General features: G+C 40.3%; 1 protein-coding gene and 1 long non-coding RNA gene across 2 annotated transcripts; both read left to right on the forward strand.

Moving 5' to 3' along the window:
* The first annotated feature begins 18,382 nt into the window (after nt 1-18,382).
* On the forward strand, nt 18,383-21,033 carry LOC147447755 (uncharacterized). The gene is made up of 2 exons (XR_015189637.1): nt 18,383-18,561; nt 20,477-21,033. It is a non-coding gene; the product is annotated as an uncharacterized LOC147447755 (long non-coding RNA).
* Nucleotides 18,554-20,283, forward strand: LOC147447756 (uncharacterized). Its single transcript, XM_086523471.1, has one exon. The coding sequence runs from the start codon at nt 19,274-19,276 to the stop codon at nt 20,075-20,077; it is 804 nt and encodes a 267-aa protein (XP_086379597.1). The 5' UTR covers nt 18,554-19,273; the 3' UTR covers nt 20,078-20,283.
* Nucleotides 21,034-21,502: the final 469 nt, after the last annotated feature.

Below are 21,502 nucleotides of genomic sequence, written 5' to 3' on the forward strand. Positions count from 1 at the left end.
GAGAGGGTTGCAAATAGAGCCACCAACACAAGATAGACTAGCATGAGGATGCATACACAAAGAGGAAGAATGCAATAGAAAGAAGAGTAGTAGAGATGGGAGGAGAGGGGTGGAGGCTAAGTACCCCTTGCATTCCACAGTTCAAGAGCTGGAGGGTGCTCTTGCAATTCAATACCACATGCAATGATAGGATAATAATATCAACTTGCAAGGTTTCATGTAGGATCCATAGCTCTAGTAGCTTTAAGACTTCATGCCATCTGTATAATCACGTAGTGGTCAAAGGGGGGGGGGAGAGAGAGAGAGAGAGAGAGAGAGAGAGAGAGAGAGAGAGAGAGAGAGAGAGAGAGAGCTTACCAACTGTCCCATGCAATTTTTTGTGTATATTGTCGTAAGCGTTTGTTGATGATTATCTCTTTCTATCCACTTTTGATTGTGAGTTGAAATAAAATAACCTCTCTCTCTCTCTCTCTCTCTCTCTCTCTCTCTCTCTCTCTCTCTCTCTCTCTCTCTCTCTCTCTCTCTCTCTCTCTCTCAAGCACAACCTCGTCGGCTAGATCTTTAAGGTCTCTTGGGATAGTTTCCTACGATGTTAAAACTCTCTTTTTCTTATTCTTCTTCTTCTTCTTCTTCTTCTTCTTCTCTCTCTCTCTCTCTCAGTATTTGGGTGACACATTCAAACATTGGCAGTGTTGGAAATGCCCAATATTCAAGGCTTGCAGCCCACACGTTCAGTTGTTGGTAGCACCATCTTATAGGTGCAAATGCACACTGTTTGAGGTTGGCAACCCACACATTTCAATGCCCACATGCTGATTCATAGGCTCAAACACTCATTGTTCAAGGCTAGCAACCTGTCGTTCAAGGTGCATTGCCACATTGGTAAGATTCAAGGGGCAATGGTGGGCAGTTCCACTTTGGCAGTTAGAAGAGAAATTACTTAGACGAGAAAGGAAATGAATTTTTTTAAAGAAAAGTTTTCCTATAGAGGCAAGGATGTCGCACTTGATATAAAGATAGTGCAGGTAGCACTATACCACTTGTACAGACTGAAGCTTTTGAAAAGGTAATGAAAAGTTCTCTTTCATGTTACATGGTTTTTTCCACAGACTCTAAGGAGGATGCACGTGTTCTTAAAGAGGTTAGAAGTGAAACTAAAGAGGATTAAGGATTGTCTAATTTCCTAAATGAGTTTCAAGATGAGTTTATTATGAATGACATTCCTAGTGAGCTACCTCCCAAAAGGACAAGATGACCATACCATGGAGATTCTACCTGGAGTTCACCTCCTAATAATCCTCCTTATCGAGTCTCGCTAGCCCAAGAGGAGATTATGAGGCAAGTGAACGAACTTGTGGAAAAAGGCACGGTAAGGCCAAGCTCATCTCCATTTTGTTCACCATTTCTATTATTACAAAAGTAAGATGGTATTTATAGAATGTGTATGGACTATCATGCACTTATTAGGATAACCATAAAGAATGATTTCTTGTTCCCAATTTAATAAGCTACAAGAGTTTATCTACTTTAGTAGAATAATTTTAAAAGTGGTTATCACCAGATTAGGATTGTGCTTGAAGCTTTTTATAAGATGGCCTATTGTACAACATTTGGCATATATGAATAGCTAGCACTCCCTTTTGTCCTTATTAATGCACCAGTCACCTTTAATCAAATGATGGATCTGCTCTTTAGACCTCCTCGAGGATTCATGGGGGTGTAATGTTGTCGACCATCTTTTAGACGACATTATCATCTCCTCAAGGTCTATGAAGAATATAAGTAGCATCTTCAGGTAATATTTCAAATTTTGAGAGACAATAATCTTTATGTTAATTGAAAAAAAGTGATTTCTCCTTAAAAGAGATTCAATATCTAGGCCATATTATCTCCCAATAAGAGATCCGAATGGACCCAAAAAATTTGGAGGTAATGAAAGGATGGATGATACTGACAAAGTTATAAGACTTAAGAAGCTTTATAGGAATGTGTGCATACTATAGATGCTTCATAGAAAATTTCTCGCTTATAGTAGCCATTGTATGATTTACGTAGAAAGAACATTAAATTTGCACTGATTGTGAAAGAAACTGAATCTTTTGAAAACCTTAAAGAAAAGCTTATCTCTCAACTCGTGTTAATATTATTGGACCTCTCAAAACATTTAGAAGTCCAATATGGTGTTTATGGACAATGGCTTGGGGCTGTGTTGCTTCAAGAAGAAGGGCATTCCATAGAATATGAAAGAAGGAGATTGAATGACCAATTAAAAAATCTAGGCATGTATGAAAAAGAGCTATTAGCTATCTTAGATGCCTTAGGTGCGTGGAAACATTATCTCCTAGCCACTCCATTTATTTTGCGCACAAAACACCAAAGTCTTAAGTACTTTATGGTCCAAAGCAAATTGAGTGACAGGCAAATGAGGTGAAAAAATTCTCTTTCACAATTTGATTTCATATTGCTCACATAGCTGGTAAGCACAACCAAGTAGCCGATGCTCTTTCATGTAGACCAAAAGTGAATGTTGTATCAATAGCGGATAGATGTGTACATTAGGAAGAGAATGGGTTCTAGGAGGGCCTCTTTATTTGGCGGTTTAAGGGAGTCAAATCTCTAGTATTAAGATAGCAAGCAAAGGACAGCTTTTGAATTCAAAGAGGCAAAATGGCTAGCTTATTTGAATTCAAAATTTTTCCCTAAAATGAAATTCAAAATCTAGCGGGTCAAACCATATCATGTAACATATCTACGAAAAGATCTTGGCATGTAGATTGCACATTTTTAATCTCCACTCAAATCAAAGATTGTATGTGGGAGTTATGGAAGGCCAAAAATCATAAAAGTTGTCCGTCCCCTTTTTGGGGGAAAAAGTGCATCCTTTGACCACTCTTACACCTCTCTTACACACAAACACCATTCTTGCACACATGGCATGCACCTATTCGTCAAAATGTTAATCACCTCCATAATCTCATGGCAAATCAAGAGGCCCTCTTAGACTCCAGTCTCTTTCTAATGATGTTACAGGTCCATACACTAAAGATGTAATGTTAGCTATTTCACTAGAAAAGAACGTGAAACCATGCAATGTGCAAGGTGGTTATCTTCTCTATGGCAATAGATTATGCGTTGCGCATAGCCTGAGTAAAAAAGTTAGTGTATGAGTCTCATACTCCACCTTATGTTGGACATTGAGGGATTCAATCTAGCCTTAGGGGATTAGGAATGTACTGCATTGGCCAACAATGAAGGCAAACATACAAAACTATGTTGTCAAATGCATTGTATGTCAAAAGACAAAGTATGATAGATGGAAGTAGCCTAACTTGCTTCATCCATTACCTATATATAATTCCCACTGGGAGAGTATATCCATGGATTTCATCTTTAGACTTCCAAGGCCTATTCATGGAAATACATGAATATGGACAATAGTAGATTTGTTTAGTAAACAAGCGCACTTTATATCGGTCAAAACGACTATTGAAGCACACCATATGGAAACCCTCTTCATATCACGCATCTTTAAGTATCATGGCTTACCAACATCCATAGAATCGACCAAGAATGATCAATAATTTTTGGAGGAAAGGTCTCTTTGAGAATGTGGGTACTAAGTTGAATTTCTCATCAGCCTATCACCCAAAAACGGATGGAGAAAGTGAAATAGCAAACTCAACCATTATTGATCTACTCAAAGCCTATGTTATGGAGGTAAATCAAAGAGATCAATGGAAAAATTATTTGCCCTTAGTGGAATATGGGTACAATAACAGTAACCATACTTCTACAAGAAATGCACCCTTTGAAGTTATTCAAGGAAGAAACAAGCTCCCATTGATAGTCAAGACACTTGTTAAATTCTTTGCTGCTAATGGGTATAGTAGAGACCTCAAAGAATCTTTCAATAAGTTTAAGGAAGATATATCCATCATGCAACATGAGCACAAGTTTGATGTTGATAATCATAGAAGGCCCCTTGCCTTCAAAGAGAATGATTGGGTATTACTTAATCTTCCCAAAGCATGCCTAATCCATATCACAGGCAAGGGGAAACAAGGACACCCAACCGGTCATCATAAATAGTATGCTAAGCTAGCAAAAAAAAATAAATTGTCCATTTTAAATCCTTAAGCCAATTAATTAATCAAATTATAGGTTAAGGCTACCTAGCACTTGGTTCATACATAAATCCTTTCATGTGAGCCTTTCAAAACCATACAAGGGTAAGCCACCCAAAGAATCTGTAATTGAAGATCCACCCGAGTTTGAATGTCATAAAGAGATTTTACAGTGTGAGAGAATTCTACTACCTGAAGACATGGATTTATGAAGTGGTATGTAATTAAATATAAGAATTATCCTTTTGAAGATGCAAGGTGGATGCAAGACATCCAGCTAAAGGATAATGTAAACCTTGTAAATGCTTACAATGACTATTCAAAGGTAAGAACCAAATATGAACAAATATGTTTCATAAAAAAAATTTGTCTTGTTTTGTATGTAATATTTCTTTTTTATGCTCATAATTTTTTTAAAGTATTTGAATCCTCATTGTAATCCAAATGAGGGCTTCAATAATAACCAATTGCTCAATAGATTCATTAGGGGACTACGACATGAGGATATCTATAATGGCCTAGTCATTAGAGGTATCACCACTTGGGAAGCAATCAGCACCAATGCAATCCAATTTGGAGGAAAATTTAAATGATTTAAGGAGAAAGAGTGTCTGTTGAGCCTAAATCTACTAGCTCGCAAGCATCGGGGCATGAGCCAATAACCATAAAACCTATTGTTAAAGAGCCAAAGATATCTAAGATGACTTTAGCAAATCTCACCAAGGCCATTCAAGAAAGTCTTATAGATAATTATGCCTCACAATACAATCATATGTATCCAACAAGGGAACAACAACGGTGCTCAGTTTGCTTTAATCCACATAGCACTAGTGAATGCTCTACATTTAGAGTAAAATTAAATAGGAACTGCAATGCATGTAGTAGGCACGGTCACCAAGCTAAGGATTGTATATGTTAAAACATGTGATGACAGATAGACCACCCTTGGCTTAGACGGATTCACCTCAAGTTCTTGCATTGATGCATGCCCCACCTGTTGAACAACTATTGCAATACATGGTTCCTAGAGCCCAAAATTTTGCTCAAGCTACACCGCTACCACCTCCAGTGCTAGGACTGCATCCACCACATCCAAGAGTCACCCATGTGAATCATATGGGTTGCGAGTCATCTAGTGCTTGTTTGAAAGGCTATGAGAAAGATATAGACCCTAATATTGCCTATGGGATGGATGGACTTGAAGAGTGTCCACAATACTACATGGAGGACTACTGTGGACAAGTTAAACCTGTTTATCAAGTAGCTTCTCTTGCAGCAAGAGACCAAAATATCAATCTCATTGCCAAGAGACCACCTCTTCAATGCTATGACTGTGGAGGTCCACATTGTGTAGTTGAGTGTCCTATTAAACTACAAAAGAATGCCACACTAGTGCATACAATCAAGGAGCACATCTACAATGCTGATACTCATGTGTAATCAATGTGGTGTAGATTATTCGATTGCCCAATGTCCTAATAATCCGAATGCACCAAGGATCATGCCATTGAACTTAATTGAGATTACTGAGGCGCCATCACAAAGTACACCAGTGGTACCAGTAAATGCACTCACACGATCGATGGTCCAAAACCAAAATTATATTCTTGAAGAAAGAGACATGGCATCAATCACCCAATCCAAGAAGAAGAAGAAAACACGAAAGAAGATATCACAAAAGGTAACAAAGTCAAACCCCAATTCAAAGACTAACATAGGGACTGGTGGCAACCCCGTGTATATGAACGACATTGAAAATGATTTTGATTCAGGTGAGACCATGAAGACTAAAATGACCATTAGAAAAGGAAAAAACAAGGAGGATCATGTTGAGCCACAATGGACACAACCCATGGAACATAGGAAGAAGATCAGAACTTACCCAAACCATATAGAGGAGATCGAGCAAGTCAAGCAATTAAGGAGTTTGGTAGATGAAACCCAAAGGGACCAACGCCTAGGAAGATGAGACCCAAAGAGAGCTAGAACCAACACCTAGGAAGATCCAAATTATAGACATAGTGTTTCCTACACAAAATCAACCTCACAAAGACCATAGACCACTAGCCATACCTAGTGTCATCCAAGAAGAAAGTGACTTTAAGTCATTGGTAAGTGGGTGTAGTCCCTTCTTGTTGGAGAGAATGTTTACAAAGGGATTTACATGACCCTATTGAAGAAATGGAGATCCCATCTTCCCATGTCAAGGGACTGAAGCACAAAAAGTTCCATTAAATATTGCCAAATTGATGGATTTCATGGCTTCAGAAGTTAGAACCACCATCATGTCTAAACTATATGGAGACCTCGAGCTATTCCTAGCTCTTTGAGCTTTCCTCAATGGAGAACTGAGTTCGGGTTACCACAATTTGCACCGATAGATAGGTATGATGAAGTGCCACTAGAGGAGGAACTTAGATCCACAACCCAACCTAGATGAGAACTCTGTTGTTGAAATACATGTTAAAAAGTTGGGACAATACTTTGAAGGAGATGAATCCAATGTGACCCTACCAATCACTACCAAAGGATTAATGATGAAGGAAATCCTTGATGGTGGCACTAGGGTTAGCACTGTAACTAAAAATTATTGGGAATCTATAGAGAGACCTCACCTTGGGACTACAAACATAGTGGTAAATATGGCCAATGGGACCATAGTTAAACCTATTGGGATGCTAGAAGATCTCAAGATCAAGGTCCTTGGACACAAGGTAAGGCACACCTTCATTGTTATGGATTTTTCCAAGCACACTATGCCATCTTAAATGATCTTAGGACGTCCTTTCATGAGGGAAGTAAAAATGGTGCATGACTGGTCTAAAAACCATGTCTACTTACAGTTCCAAGACTCTGTCGTTCAAGTTGATCTTGTGGCTGGTCGAGCACATCCTCTAGGAAACAGATTTATAATTGACCATCAATCTGACACCACAATTCACGGCCCCATTGCAATACTGGTATACGTGTAAAAAGGACACCAATGTTGGGGAATATTCCCCTTATATGGATGTTCTACCTGGAATGGCTGAGTCTGACAACATGGACTGGGTCCACCTAGCGGCAACCATAGACACTTGGGAAAATAGAGGGACGACTTGGGAAGTGGGTGTAGTCCCTTCTTGTTGGAGAGAATGATAGAGGGATTACATGACCCTATTGAAGAAATGGAAATCCCATCTTCCCCATGTCAAGGGACTGAAGCACAAAAGTTCCATTAAATATTGCCAAATTGATGGATTTCATGGCTTCAGAAGTTAGAGCCACCATCATGTCTAAACTATATGGAGACCCCGAGCTATTCCTAGCTCTTTGAGCTTTCCTCAACGGAGATCTGAGGTTGGGTTACCACAATTTGCACCGATAGATAGGTATAATGAGGTGCCACTAGAGGAGGAAACCTTAGATCCACAACCCAACCCGGATGAGAACTCTATTGTTGAAATACCTGTTAAAAAGTTGGGACAGTACTTTGAAGGAGATGAATCCAATGTGACCCTACCAATCACTACCAAAGGATTAATGATGAAGGGAATCCTTGATAGTGGCACTAGGGTTAGCATTGTAACTAAAAATTATTGGGAACCTATGGAGAGACCTCACCTTGGGACTACAAACATAGTGGTAAATATGGCCAATGGGACCATCTTTAAACCTAATGGGATGCTAGAAGATCTCAAGATCAAGGTCCTTGGACACAAGGTAAGGCACACCTTCATTGTTATGGATTTTTCCAAGTACACTATGCATCTTAAATTATCTTAGGACATCCTTTCATGAGGGAAGCAAAAATGGTGCATGACTGGTCTAAAAATGATGTCTACTTACAGTTCCAAGACTCTGTCGTTCGAGTTGATCTTGTGACTAGTCGAGCACATCCTCTAGGAAACAGATTTATAATTGACCATCATTCTAACACCACAATTCACTTGGTCCCATTGCAATACTGGTATACGTGTAGAAAGGACACCAATGTTGGGGAAGATTTCCCTTATATGGATGTTCCACCTGGAATGGATGAGTCTGACAACATGGACTGGGTCCACCTAGCGACAACCATAGACACTTGGGAAAATAGAGGGACGACTTGGGTAACACCTGAGGGGGACGAAGTGCCATAGCTCGTACCTTTAATATGATAGGAGCAATGCATATAGCTTTGAATGACCTAAAAGATGAAGGCTTGACTGACATTGGAACCAGTAGCATCTCAAAAGACTATAGCCCACACGATTTGGAGTCGGAATCATCTATTGAAATTGACTATGAGGCTGAATAATTTGAGTTAAATATTGGTGCAAATGTGCAAATTTGTACCCTAGATGACAATCTACCCTGGAGAGGAGAAGACATGAGTAGTGATTCATCTAGCGACTCTGAACTAGAGACTGGCCATAATAAAAAATTAGACAAGAGGACTAAGCAATATAAGAGGCCACGATATCGAGCCAATATACGTGCTAGGATAATTGAAAAGAAATCTACTGCATAATGGCTCAATTATATGGGGGCATGTGATGCTCATCGGAAGTTGGTAGATAATGGGGGTGAACACCTTCAATGCATCATGTGGTGCAGTCCACAAGCCATTGACATTGCACAATTAGAGGCTGTAGAGAAGCCAAAGTTGAGCCGTACTGTAAGGAGACTCCAAAACCAAGAGTTAGCTCAACAATTAAGGGAAGTGGAAGCAAAATCACAATCCACAATACAACATGATCCCACGGAATTACACCTTGCACCTGATCATTTCAAATCCCCCACCATGGAGGAGCGTAAGGTTGTGTATACAAAGGCCCAAATAACACCTACTAATGGAAGTAATGGAGTCTATGATGGTCCAATGATAGTTAAAGAAATAGAGTTAGCGGACCGAGGTAAAGACCCCAAACTTGTTTTCATTGCCCAAGACTTGACAGAGACTGAGGAATATGTACTTAAGGAGCTTCTCAAGGAATTCAAGGATATATTTGCTTGGACATATCATGACATGAAGGGCATTCCACCTTCCGTAGTGAAACATAAAATTCCAATGATTAGCACTACTAAAGCCGTCCAACAAAGACCCTACCCAATGAATCCTAAGTATGTGAAGATTATTCAGGAAGAACTCAAAAAGCTTATCAAATGTGGATTCCTATACCCTATTGAGCACTCAGAATGGGTGTCTCCAATAGTTATTGTCCAAAAAAGAATGGGAAACTTAGAGTGTGAGTGGATCTCAAGAAGGTTAATGTTGCCACTAGAAGAGACCATTGCCCCTTTCCATATTCGGAACATGTGCTTGAGAGAGTTGCAGGAAAGGAAGCTTATAGCTTTTCAGATGGGTACTCTGGTTACAATCGAATTACGATTGTGCTAGAGGAAGGCTTTTATAATTGAATTCGAAGTGTTCGCATTTTTGTGTTATGGATTTTGGCTTAAATAATGCCCCTGCTACATTCCAAAGATTAATAAACACTACTTCTAGGGAATATTTTAGGGAGTTTTGTGAAGCTTTTTTAGATGACCTTTGTTCTTCGTGGACAGAACATCTATCAGGTTTAAGAAAAGTGTTTGAAAGGTGTAGATTGTATCGCATCTCATTGAACCCTTTCAAATGCCAGTTTTGGGTTAAGTATGGAGTCATTTTAGGGCATATTGTGTCCAAGAATGGGATTTCCACCACAGATGAAAGTAAAATTAAATCCATTGCTAATTTACCACCAAGTTCAAAGATTCATGGGGCATGTTGGTTATTGTCGACAGTTTATCTTAGACTTTACTGAGATAGCTCATCCATTGTACAAGCTTCTTATCGAATTTCACTGGATCGAGGAGTGTGACCATGCCTATGAATTATTAAAAAGGGCCCTGACAAGTGCTCCAATCCTGCGAGTTCCCGATTGGAACGTAATTTTCCATGTGCATATTGATGCATCAAACTTTGCTATTGGGAGTGTTTTAGCTCAAACAGGAGAATATAAATTGGACTACCCCATTATCTTTGGAAGTACCAACTGAATGATGCTGAGAGGAATTAGACCACTACAGAGCAGGAGGGTTTAGTTATGATTTAGGCTATAAAGAAATTTTGATATTACCTTCTTGCCAACAAGTTTGTTTTTTATTTGGATCATCAAGCTTTGTTGTATCTAATAAACAAACCATGTTCCACGGGAAGAATTACACGATGGGTATTAATCCTTCTTGAGTTTGATTTTATCGTCATGGTGAGACTTAGTAAAAAGCATGTCATGGCTGATCATTTGTCTCGCATACCCAATTGTGAAGCCCCTACTAGAATCGATGATGAATTTCCCGATACTTCCCTATTTCTAGTCGAGACCATGCCTGACTGGAGTGAGAATATTGTAAACTTTTTAGTTAACGGTTTACCATCAAAGGAGCTTCGTAAGGATATAGTTTGAAAGCTACTAAAGGAATGTGAATTTTATTCTCTAATTGCAGGTACTCTCTACAAGCTAGGGAAGGACGATATTCTTAGACGATGTGCTCGTGAGGATGAGTATTTGTTCATACTGTAAGAAGCACACATGGGCATAGCCAGAGAATATTTTTCAGAACAACTAACTGCTAAGAAGGTGTTGCAATCAAGCTATTGGTGGCCCACCTTATTCAAGGATGCATCATTTTTTGCAAAGGCATGCAATGAATGCCAATGTTTCAAGACCACACAACGTAAGGATTGGATGCCCTTACATCCTATTAAAGTGACCCAACCATTTGAAAAATGGGGTTTGGACTTTGTAGACCCAATTAGTTTGGCAGTCCGTAACACCCAATCTCGAGATATTATTGTTGCGACTGACTATGTGACAAAGTGGGCAAAAACTAAGGTGACATGCAAGGCTGATGCAAGGTCGGTCGCTAAGTTTCTTTTTGAAAACATTATTACGCAATTTGGTTGTCCCTTTGAAATTGTGAGTGATAATGGCACTAATTATATAGATGAAGTGATAAAGGAACTCACAAAAATCTTCATGATATCCCACCATAAGTCGACACCTTATTATCCACAAGAAAATGGCCAAGCTAAGAGTATTAACAAGACTTTAATGTCTATCTTGACAAAGACGATAGAGGCTCATCGCATAGATTGGGATTTGAAGCTAACATCAGCTCTATGGGCTTATCATATTGTGTACAAAGTGGCTATTAATTGTACACCATTCAAGATGGTATATGGCCAAGAAGCAGTTATGCTCTGGGAGTTTGTCATTCCTAGTCTTCGAGTAGCTTCACATGAAGATTGGGATGGTAACCCTTTAGTTGAGCGTTTATATATTCTTGAGCGGTTAGATGAAAATAGGTAATTGGCTGTGCAAAATGCACTTGTGGAGAAGAATAGGCAAAAGAAATGGTTTGATTGTCATTTAAAGAACAAGGATATCAAGGTTGGGGATAAACTTATGTATGGAGTACGTAATGAGAAGAAAAGGATGAAATATGCAGGAAAAGTACCATATAGAGTATACGAAATCATCTCACAATGTAGCATTCATGTGGAAACTCTTGATGGAGTGGAAACCATTGGATTCCTCAATGGGAGTAAATTTAAAAGATACTATGATCCTTTAGGCCAAGAGTATCTACGTGCCATTCATCAAAAAAAGGCATCCAAGGCACAAGCAGAATTGAAAAGATACAAGCTCAAGCCGAGGCTCAAGAGCGACAACAACGTATTAGGCACCAAAGAGAGGCCAAACTTGGAGTTACATATGCATTTCAAGTTGAATTAGAGGACGCTTTGGAAGATTCTGGCCCACCTCTATGATACCCCATCGAATAAAATAGCACCTATGGGAAAGTGCTATATAACGCTTTACTGGACACAGGAGCTAAACATAATCTGCTATCCTATGGAGTGTGGTCTCAATTAGGAAAGCCGTCTTTATCCAAGAGTACCATCCAAGTCAAGGGTATTAACAAGAAGTCTTTGGAATCTTGCACACTCCTATTACTTATGACAATGGGACAGTGACCCAAAGCTTTTTGGTTATGCATGTTGGCATTATGGAGGGTAGCATAAACCTAGGGCGCACGTGGATGTCTGCAACAAGTAAATGTAACATTGATTGGGACACTGGGAGTATCACAACACTAAAACCAACTCTTAGTCCTACCACTCAAACAATAGTCCCTAAGTTATCGCCTCTCGAGGGAGAAAAGAACAAAGCATTGTAGATACGAGAGGTTTATGCATCCATACATGCAGCATAAACCTCAAAAACTTCAACTCCCTTGCCTAAAATAGAGAATGTGGCACCCAAGAAGCAGCATGTTTTGACAAAAGAAACGTACCAATGGGTTCCTAAATATTTGTTATGACCACTAATTTTGATCTTCAATCTGGTTCAAAACAGAAAAAAATCACTCACCCCAAGAAATGCAAGAATACGTTGCGATGGATTCTTAAACGACTATTGGAAGCCGAAGGCTACTATGATGGAAACGATCAAATCTGGGCTCCTAAATGTACCTTGTGTTCTCCCATGTCGCCTACTAAAGATCCGTGTAGGCAAAATCCTGTAACTCCAAAACGATTTGAAGACCACGGAATGCTACACACCCGTTCTAGAGCTAGTTTGGGTAGCGAAGAAAGAATGATTTGTTCCATCTAGCTCAAGAACAGGGAAGTCAAATGAAGCTTCCAGCTCTTCATGTAGTTCATCTACAAAAATACAAGCTTCGACACAACCTCTGCCTACCATTGTACAAATCCACAAAAACAAAAAAGACTCCGTATGTCAGTTATGAGTTCATCACCTGAAGCAACTTCTGAAGTACGACCATGGGAGAGTACCTTACCACCCTTATAGCTTGATGAATCACTTAAGGTGGAAAAATCCCATTGGTCAAAATCTTTGCCCATTACACCTTGAAACAGTTGGTTTCAAAAGGTGACGACATCTTTCCAAAAGGTATGATCTACCCAAGGAAGGGGAGAGTACTTACTGGAAATCATTATTTGATTGCTTCCCTCTTAACCTTCCTCCCAGACCCGTTAACTTCCAAATCCTACAGAATGTATATATATAGTCATATACTAAAGCAAACCAAATTCAAAAAACAAAAAAGAGGATGAAAACAGTAAATGAGCAAGAGCGACTAGCAACGAGTGTGCACCCTATCAGACCCAACACATAGTCCAAATGCACCATGTCACATCAAGCAGAACAAGAAACAAACCTCATGTTTTAGAGACCTAACCAAATCTATATGTGTTCTTAGAGATGGCTAGTTCACCAGAGGCATGCACTTCTGTTTTTATGGAAGGTACCTTTTTTATTTTTCTCAAGTGTTTCACATATGCTACCCTGTACTTTCTTGTGAATGGAATTTGGTCGAGAGATTTGCGTGTGAGAAAATTTTGAGGAGTTAAAATGGATAATACATCTATGGAGTACTAGTGACTCATACCCAGTAACGAATGTTTCTCCAGTGGCACATGCCTATTCTTTTGCACAATATGAGTATCCACGCATAGCGAGGTTCTTGATTAACATATATGCACACGAAGATGATGAAGAATTTGAGGAAGACTATGTCCTCACTGATAATGATTTTGTTTATCTAGATGATGAGGATAGTGGCCTAGCCTTAAGGATGCCAGCCGGTCTATATAATATCCTCTTCCCTTGATTCCATAAGTGATAACAGATAGGTTTGTTAGGGGTCTAGATTTTTTTTCAACTTGTTTTCCAGGAGTTTTGGTCTTTTCACACTGACATGCCTCCTAGAGGTATAGTGCCTTGTTGCTTGATATTGTTGTGTAGAACTTATAAGGATCTCCATCCACATGGCTGAGAACATCCGCTTCGACGAAATGAGCATCTCCATATCTCCAGGTGTACTACTTTCCATGATTCATGCTGGTGGATATTTATAATTGTTGATTGTGGTTTTCCATGGTTTGATTAAGTGCAGTTAGTTATGTTTTATTATTTTTCATTATAACAATATAAATTTTTCTTTGCTTAGGTTGATGAACTAGAGTTTAGTTGTATGGATGAGCCTTGAGGTTATGAGGCCGTGACTTTAGGTTAACTCATTTACTTGACCACTAGTCCTAGTTGGTAAAATTATATGGGTGTTTGAGACCTTAGGAGTGTTTTAGGCATAGAGAAGCTTGCTCACTTCAACAATGAAAGACACTAGTGAGAATACAAAGTACATGGAAGAAAAAAGAAAAAGTACCACAAAGGTAAAATCTTAAGCTGGAAGAGAAATCCCGGCTTGATTTGGTACCTCACTCACATGTATTGCCTATGGTACTAGAGCCCTCGAGGTTCCCAGTGTGGGCGCTTTACTTTGAAAAGCAAAAAGCCTTGGACATACAAAATAAGCACACACGGAAAATAATTTTGAATTTAAAAAAAATGACATGAAAAAGACATCCATTAAGCTTAAAGTGAAAAATTCAATCTCTTCCTTAGAGTTGTGAGAGTTAGTTGGCTAATCCAAGCTGAAAGGCAGAATTGGGGAATCTTGCATTTACATGATCTTCCTAACTTCGCTACTACTAGAGTAGTTGTTCTAACCTTAGCCATACCTACCTAATTGATCGATTCATCCATAAGCCCAAAACTCTAGATTAATTAATTTCATCAAAGTGCAATTTATTTGTCCTTAATGGCAGTGTAGCATTTCATAATTCTTTGCAGTTACTCATTTCCTCATGTACTTTATATTTCCCTCATGCTTTATTGCCATATAGTTTTGCTTGCATACTCTCAAGGTGAATTTGTTGTGCAAACAATCTATCCCAAATGCTCTACCACCTCGAAGAACGAGCTTCACCTCACTAGCTTTCGAGGATGGAATCTACATCAGAAAGGGGGGCATGTTAACCCATGATCTCGCCATTATTCTTTTGTGCATATGTTTAGTCATGGGCCAGGCTTGTCGATCCAAGAGGTTTATAGTAAAAGGCGGGTGATTGTCGGATGAAAGACGCACCAGACCCATTTAGCACTGACTGACAAAATATGGATACCCGTATGTGAAAAGGACGGCAAGCCTTGGATAAAGCTGTAAACTAGGGTTTCAAGGTTTTTGAACACGCAAGCTTTGCTCTGGCTTCACCTCTTGTTGCTTGTATGTGAGCGCGCGCGCGCGCGCGAGAGAGAGAGAGAGAGAGAGAGAGAGAGAGAGAGAGAGAGAGAGAGAGAGAGCGAGAGAGAGAGAGAGAGAGAGAGAGAGAGAGAGAGAGAGAGCATCTGCGAGCACAACTACATGGTGAAGGACGAGCGACGATGTAGCTTCTTCTTCTTTGCACGCACACAGAGTCCCTCGATGACAGCACTGAAGGAGGTGAGTGAGACACCGCGTTGTAGATGTAGAGCTTATTTGCATCTGTCAGGTTGTGTGCTTGTAGCCCTGCGAGTCGCACATGGCGTATAGCAAGTCCCTAGAAGTAGAAATAAGTTCAAGTCTCCTCCCATGTATATGTTTATTATACCTAAAAGTTTTGGATATCCTAAAGAAATAAGGGAAGGGCCATTTTTCTTGTGCATGTAGCTTCTCTTAACAACTGGCACCTATTTAGTTGTATTGCCTTGTGCCTTTTCAAGCTTTGATAAATGCTATCAACTTTCACCCTTGCCTAGAAGAAACAAACAAGGAAAAGACAATATTCTATCAATGTCAAGACCAAGTGTTTGCAACCTTATAGGGTCTAACACTGTAATACAAAAAAGAAACAGAAATGCTCAATCCCCCAAGCTCTCATATAGGTATAGTTCTAAGCTACATTGCATGTGGGATAGTTTCCTTGCCCACTCATTCGCTATAGACTTTGCCTATAGACATCACATGCTTCAACACCCCCTATCGATGCATATTCAACCTTTAGCTTGAGTAAACCCCGTTAATGCTTGCTAGCCTCTGGGTTATACAATGCCATTAGGGTGTATGTTTACTATGTATTTTCCCCTCTATGCTACAATTGTGCCCTCTAAACTATTGGGATGCGAGCTTTTGTTGCATCTCTTGTGAGAACAACCTCTCCACTCAGGGTTGTAATGTTTCAATGGTTTATCCACCATAGACATTGGAACCATACATTTTTGGGAAAATAAGTCACACTCTGTGGTTTAGAAGATAGAAGAGGAATGTTTGAGGGTTGTGGTTCTTCTTTCCATTGATCATGTTGATTGAAACTATCCTGAAAAAAAAGATGTGTCTTCCTTCTAGCATTATCTCTTGGGTATGGCCGAATTTGTTGCACTTTTTGCATTTGGGTTTTGTAGAGTTCCAACAATTGTAGGGTTGTGGCCATTTTTCCAAACAAATAGGGCATGTAATCCTAGATTTTGAGGAACTCGCTTTATACTCATAGAGAGCACGATGAACAAGATGAACGCAGAGGTTGGAGTAGGAGGGATCAAGATGATAGGAACCCTAATTCTTCAAAAGGGCTCAATCATAGGAACTTGAGCTATTCAATCATCATAGGGTGCTAGAGGAGGTGTCATGTATCAAGTCTAAAACAATTTAAGGTAATGGAATTGTGAATTCCATACATAAAAGGTGACCCTTCAACACTAGAAGAGAAGCATGCCATGACCCTCCAACTCTAGAGGATATAACAAGTATACAGGGGAAGGGCGCATTCCCTATAGTTTATAAAAATTGATTGAGGATGGTGCCATCTCCTTGCCATATGCCTATTGTTTTTTACCTTTTTTATGGGCACAACATATGGGCATGTAATGCATTGATCATGATCTTTTGAAAACCATGTTTGTATATTACTTATTAGTATTGAGATCTGCTAACTCCCGTTTCCTCTAATGTTGCGAGCTTTGGACATTGAATGAACTGAAACCAAACAATTGGGATACAGCTACAATCCAAAATTTACGTACAATTACTTTTCATTAGAACATACCATATTGAATGATAGTTTTCCATGGGTATTAACTAAGGGTTACCGTATGGTATTATATGAGTGTACAATAGGGGGGATTTATAAGCCAAAAAAAAAAAAAGATTTTACAAAGAAGGGTCTCGCCTATAAAGGTCAAAAGGCAACTTTGGGGCACACACGTGATGTCTCCCTAATACTACTCATGGATCCCTTGGGGGATAGTTTACATTGTGGAACACTATGAATATGGGATATTATTTAAGAGGGCTATGTCGTGTGGCTCTATATTGTTTTGAGCAAACCTGTGTGATGACATTTCTACAAGCATGTATTGCAAAGGGAGCTATTGCCAATGGGTAAGGAAAATCATGATTGGATGTGGATGTAAAGATTTTTAGAGCATGGTGTAGTGCTTAATACTTGCACTCCATGAATATCTATGAGTTGGATTGAGTGATTTCCTATTAGTAATTGTGGCACACTAGTTTAGCTTTGCAAGAGGTGCATGTGCCACTACTCTCTCTCTCTCTCTCTCTCTCTCTCTCTCTCTCTCTCTCTCTCTCTCTCTCTCTCTCTCTCTCTGTGCACACAGAGAGACGTTAGAGCCTATGTTTGGTAGCAAAGTGCCCAAAAGTGCAAGGGTGGTCCACCATGCCGTTGTACTTTCTTGAACATCTCCTTGGTCGATCACACTGGAATGAATCCCCCCCCCCCTTCAACACGAGCAACATCATTGTGCCCGTTCACATTGCGGTGGAAGATGTGGGAAGGTGTCATCTGCTCTAAAAAGGCTGCCTGCAATTGACGTGGATGAACTTGAAGCGTTAGCAATCTCCACTAGCACATGCGGCGCTTTCAATGGTTCAAAATGTGAAAAACATAGACCGATCGGTTTAGGGTATTGCGAGCACATACAGGTGCAATAGGTAGCTTGTGGGTAGCTCAGGCACAATCGACAAGCAAAGACAATGAGACACAGGTGCTCTTGAAGGCAGTACGCTTGTTGGCTGCAAGCTTATTATAGGGAGATTTTCTCCATCAACTTGCCAGTGGATGGAAACGGCAAGGACACGTCACTGAAGTTCCGATATCCTAGATGGAGAAGCTATCATAAGACGATGCAGAAACACCCAAGAAGCTGGTGGGTCATCAGAGAATCTTCATTGACCGGTGGAGGAAGGAAGGTGCATGTGTGCACCACAAGACGTTAGCTCCCTCGATTAGTGGACGAACGGGTGTCATGTGCGTGAATAGACAATCGGTGTGATGTTCGTTTATCATTGATCGGATGCCGAACGACCTTCTCCATGTGTGCACTACATCTCTCTCTTAATTATGGGAGGGTCCGGCCATTGAAGATGAGATCAAACGAAACGAAATGAAATGACAGTGGCAGTGTTGACGCTCCCGGTTTTCATTATAATATGGCACCCACAGAGAGCCTTACTATTTTAAGGCACCCACAGAGAGTGCAGCGGAGGTAAAACTTCTCACAGCGATGGCGTAGCTCTCCTTCCTATTCATATGGCATGATCGAAGCTGTCCATCAGCCGCTATGGGAAGGTAAGCTGTATAAGTTAGAAAGAGATGGTCACGCCCTTCTGATTGTCTCCTTCTCGTCGTGAATTGTTGAAGAACATTCGAGCGTACATGGCGAAGTTGGATTCTGCACAGAGAGAAATTTGGCAGTTTGGTTTTCTTTAATCTGATCATACATGCAATCACTGCCAGTAGGCCTTCAATCCTCCGGCCTCCTTTGCAAGGCATGTTGGCGTAAGCTGTATTGCCTTGGTTTTGTTTGGTTCAAGTGCCTGAGTTTGCAGAATCAAACCTTCTTTTCTTTAGTATGCACAGATCATGCATAGTAGCTTGCATTTACCTCCTTTTTGTTAGTTTGGGAGTGTAAACCAGAGCACATGTAAGCATTTTATCAATGATCTTGCGCCTCTCACTCTGTTCATTTCCATCTTTATCTCGGTGACCTTAACATGTGCATGCATTCCCATACAGTCACTTCAGTCATCTAATTAACCCTTACACAAATCCCCTTTGTTTTGCTTGATTTGCGCTCATCTGGTTCACTCCACATCTTGTTGCATACCTTTCACAAAGCCATGTCTTCTGTTTATGTATATCAAACTCTTCGTCCACATGCGATCACCTCATCCATTGTCGCCATGCATGCTTTCTCACAGTTGCCCACCTTTCAAAACTGCATCAATCTCTAACATATTCTGCAATCATCTCTTCCCAATTTTGAGCATTAGCATTTAAGATGGGGTCTCACGATGTCAATGTTCGGAGCGAAAGCATGAATTGGTTTTCTTTAGAAGTTGTAGCTGAAGAGAATTCTGACCCTACGCCTTATGAGAAGCTTCTAGGCTTTGTACCTTCTTTTCAAGCAGTTGCAGGTTCAGAGAGTACGGAAAGCTTCATGTTTGTCAATCATCAGCCATATGTTGATGATGATATGACTGAAGAGGATGTATGGGGCCAGGATGATGATATGTCCTCATTTGATGGTAGTACCACCCCTTCTTCAAAGCGGTGGCCTGACTCTGAGAGTGACTCTCATTTTTCGGCCTCGCATGATGAGGGAAGTATTAGAAGAATCAGATTTGCAGGAATTTTTTCACCATCACAGTTTTCCCCGATTACCATGGACGATTGGGAGGCGATGCGTGGTCGGCCATTTCATAGTTTCCACACCATGGCACCAGAGTATGGTGCAGCGGGGACTATTAAGAGCACGCGACATGTTGTGGGCGCATCCCCACATCATGGTATGCTGCTTTTTAAAGAGGGGTTTTCACCTAGTGATGGGCCAAGGTCTGCTCCCATAGAGGTACCATTATGGTCCAGGCTCTGTTCACAGATGGGTGATGAGGATGATGACGGCGATGATGATGATATGAACAATGCAAAGAGAGTACCGCCTCATGAGCTTCTTGCGAAGCAGTTAGCACGAAGCCGCATCTCAGCTTTTTCTGTGATTGAAGGAGCTGGGCGCACACTGAAAGGCAGAGATGCGAGCGAAGTTCGTGATGCTGTTTGGAAGCAGACTGGATTTCCTGGTTGACTCCTCATACGCCTCAATAACGACAATATGTATAGTGCATTCATCTTACTTATACATAAATATACTGTTTAACTTGAAGGTGGCACTGCGATAAGGGTTTTGTCACTTGATGCAGTTATAATTGAAATCAAGGAAGTTTTACCTTGAAAGAACACTTTGTACTGTTTACTTATCTTTGCATCAATATACTATATATAATTGCGTCTGCCGCTGAATTAACTGCTTTTCTTTTTGATGTTGAATATGGGCCAGTGGTATAAACCGCATTTTTAAGGATGCACTACACAGAATTCAGTTATCACCCATGTTACCCCCCCTCTTTTGTGTGTGTGTGTGTGTGTGTGTGTGTGAGAGAGAGAGAGAGAGAGAGGCTTGATTGTTTGCAACTATAACTGGCAGGTTCTCTCCCTTTCAAGGAATGGTTAAAGTGAAATGGGCTTTCCTGCAGGTACATTTGAAAGCAGGAACTAGATATAAATTCTGTTTTCAGATGTGTTGCTGCCGCCCCCGTGTCTCACGCCTGTCTTCAATGTCCTTGCAATCATGAACATGCACAAGCATGAATGTTGATTTCATTGATTTAAGTAGAGTATGATTTGTACATGCTAATCAAACACTAGAATGTGAAAAGAAGCACTGTGAGATGTACATCCTGAAAAAGTGTTGGCTTGCGAGAGGAAGATTTGTCCTGCGCTGGTGGAACACCTCCTTTCTCATTTCAATGTCTCGATTTTATTCAATAAGAGGTGCAATATCCTCAAGTGAGCATAAGCTCCCAATCATCTGTTTCAGGCGGCAAATGGAAATCAGTAAAATAGACCTTCCATTGAACTGTGCTATGGTGTCCAAAAGCTGTAGCAAGTGTGATTTTGGGCATATGTAGTAGCTCTGGGGATACACCTGGGTAACAATTATCTTGCGGTTCTTGCGCAAGGTGCAGTAAGAGTTTTCGTCTACAGAGGCTTCTGTTTTTGGAAGTGTGGCAAATTGAGGTGCACGCCGTTGCTCACTTGAGTCTTTGTTATTCCATCTTTCCAAGGAATCTTGTTGAGCTTAGCTGTGCTTGCATTCCATAACTTTCACATAGACGTTTCTCTTCATCCACATGAAATCATATCCTCCATTGTTGCTATGCTTTGTCCCTTTGTCTGAGTTGCCCACCCTTCTAAACTGCATCAAAATCTAACCCACATTGTGATCACTTGGTTCTCAATTTGAGCATTGATCTTTAAGACGAGTCTCTTGATATCGAAATGCAGCATGAAAGTGTGAATTGGTGTTCTTTAGAAGTGGTAGCTGAAGAGAAGTTTATTGAGTCGGATTCTTGATCCTACGCCCTATGAGAAGCTTCTAAGCTTTGTACCTTCCTTCAAGCTGCAGGTGTAGAGAGCTCGAAACATCATGTTTGTCGATCATCAGCCCTAT

Source organism: Adiantum capillus-veneris, chromosome 11 (assembly GCF_014529385.1).
Source record: "Adiantum capillus-veneris isolate H3 chromosome 11, ASM1452938v2, whole genome shotgun sequence".
In the NCBI taxonomy this organism is placed as follows: Eukaryota; Viridiplantae; Streptophyta; class Polypodiopsida; order Polypodiales; family Pteridaceae; genus Adiantum; species Adiantum capillus-veneris.

What these genes read in the sequence shown, in the direction of transcription:
- LOC147447756 (XM_086523471.1), top strand. Translation starts at nt 19,274, where the DNA reads ATGGGGTCTCACGATGTCAATGTTCGGAGCGAAAGCATGAATTGGTTT.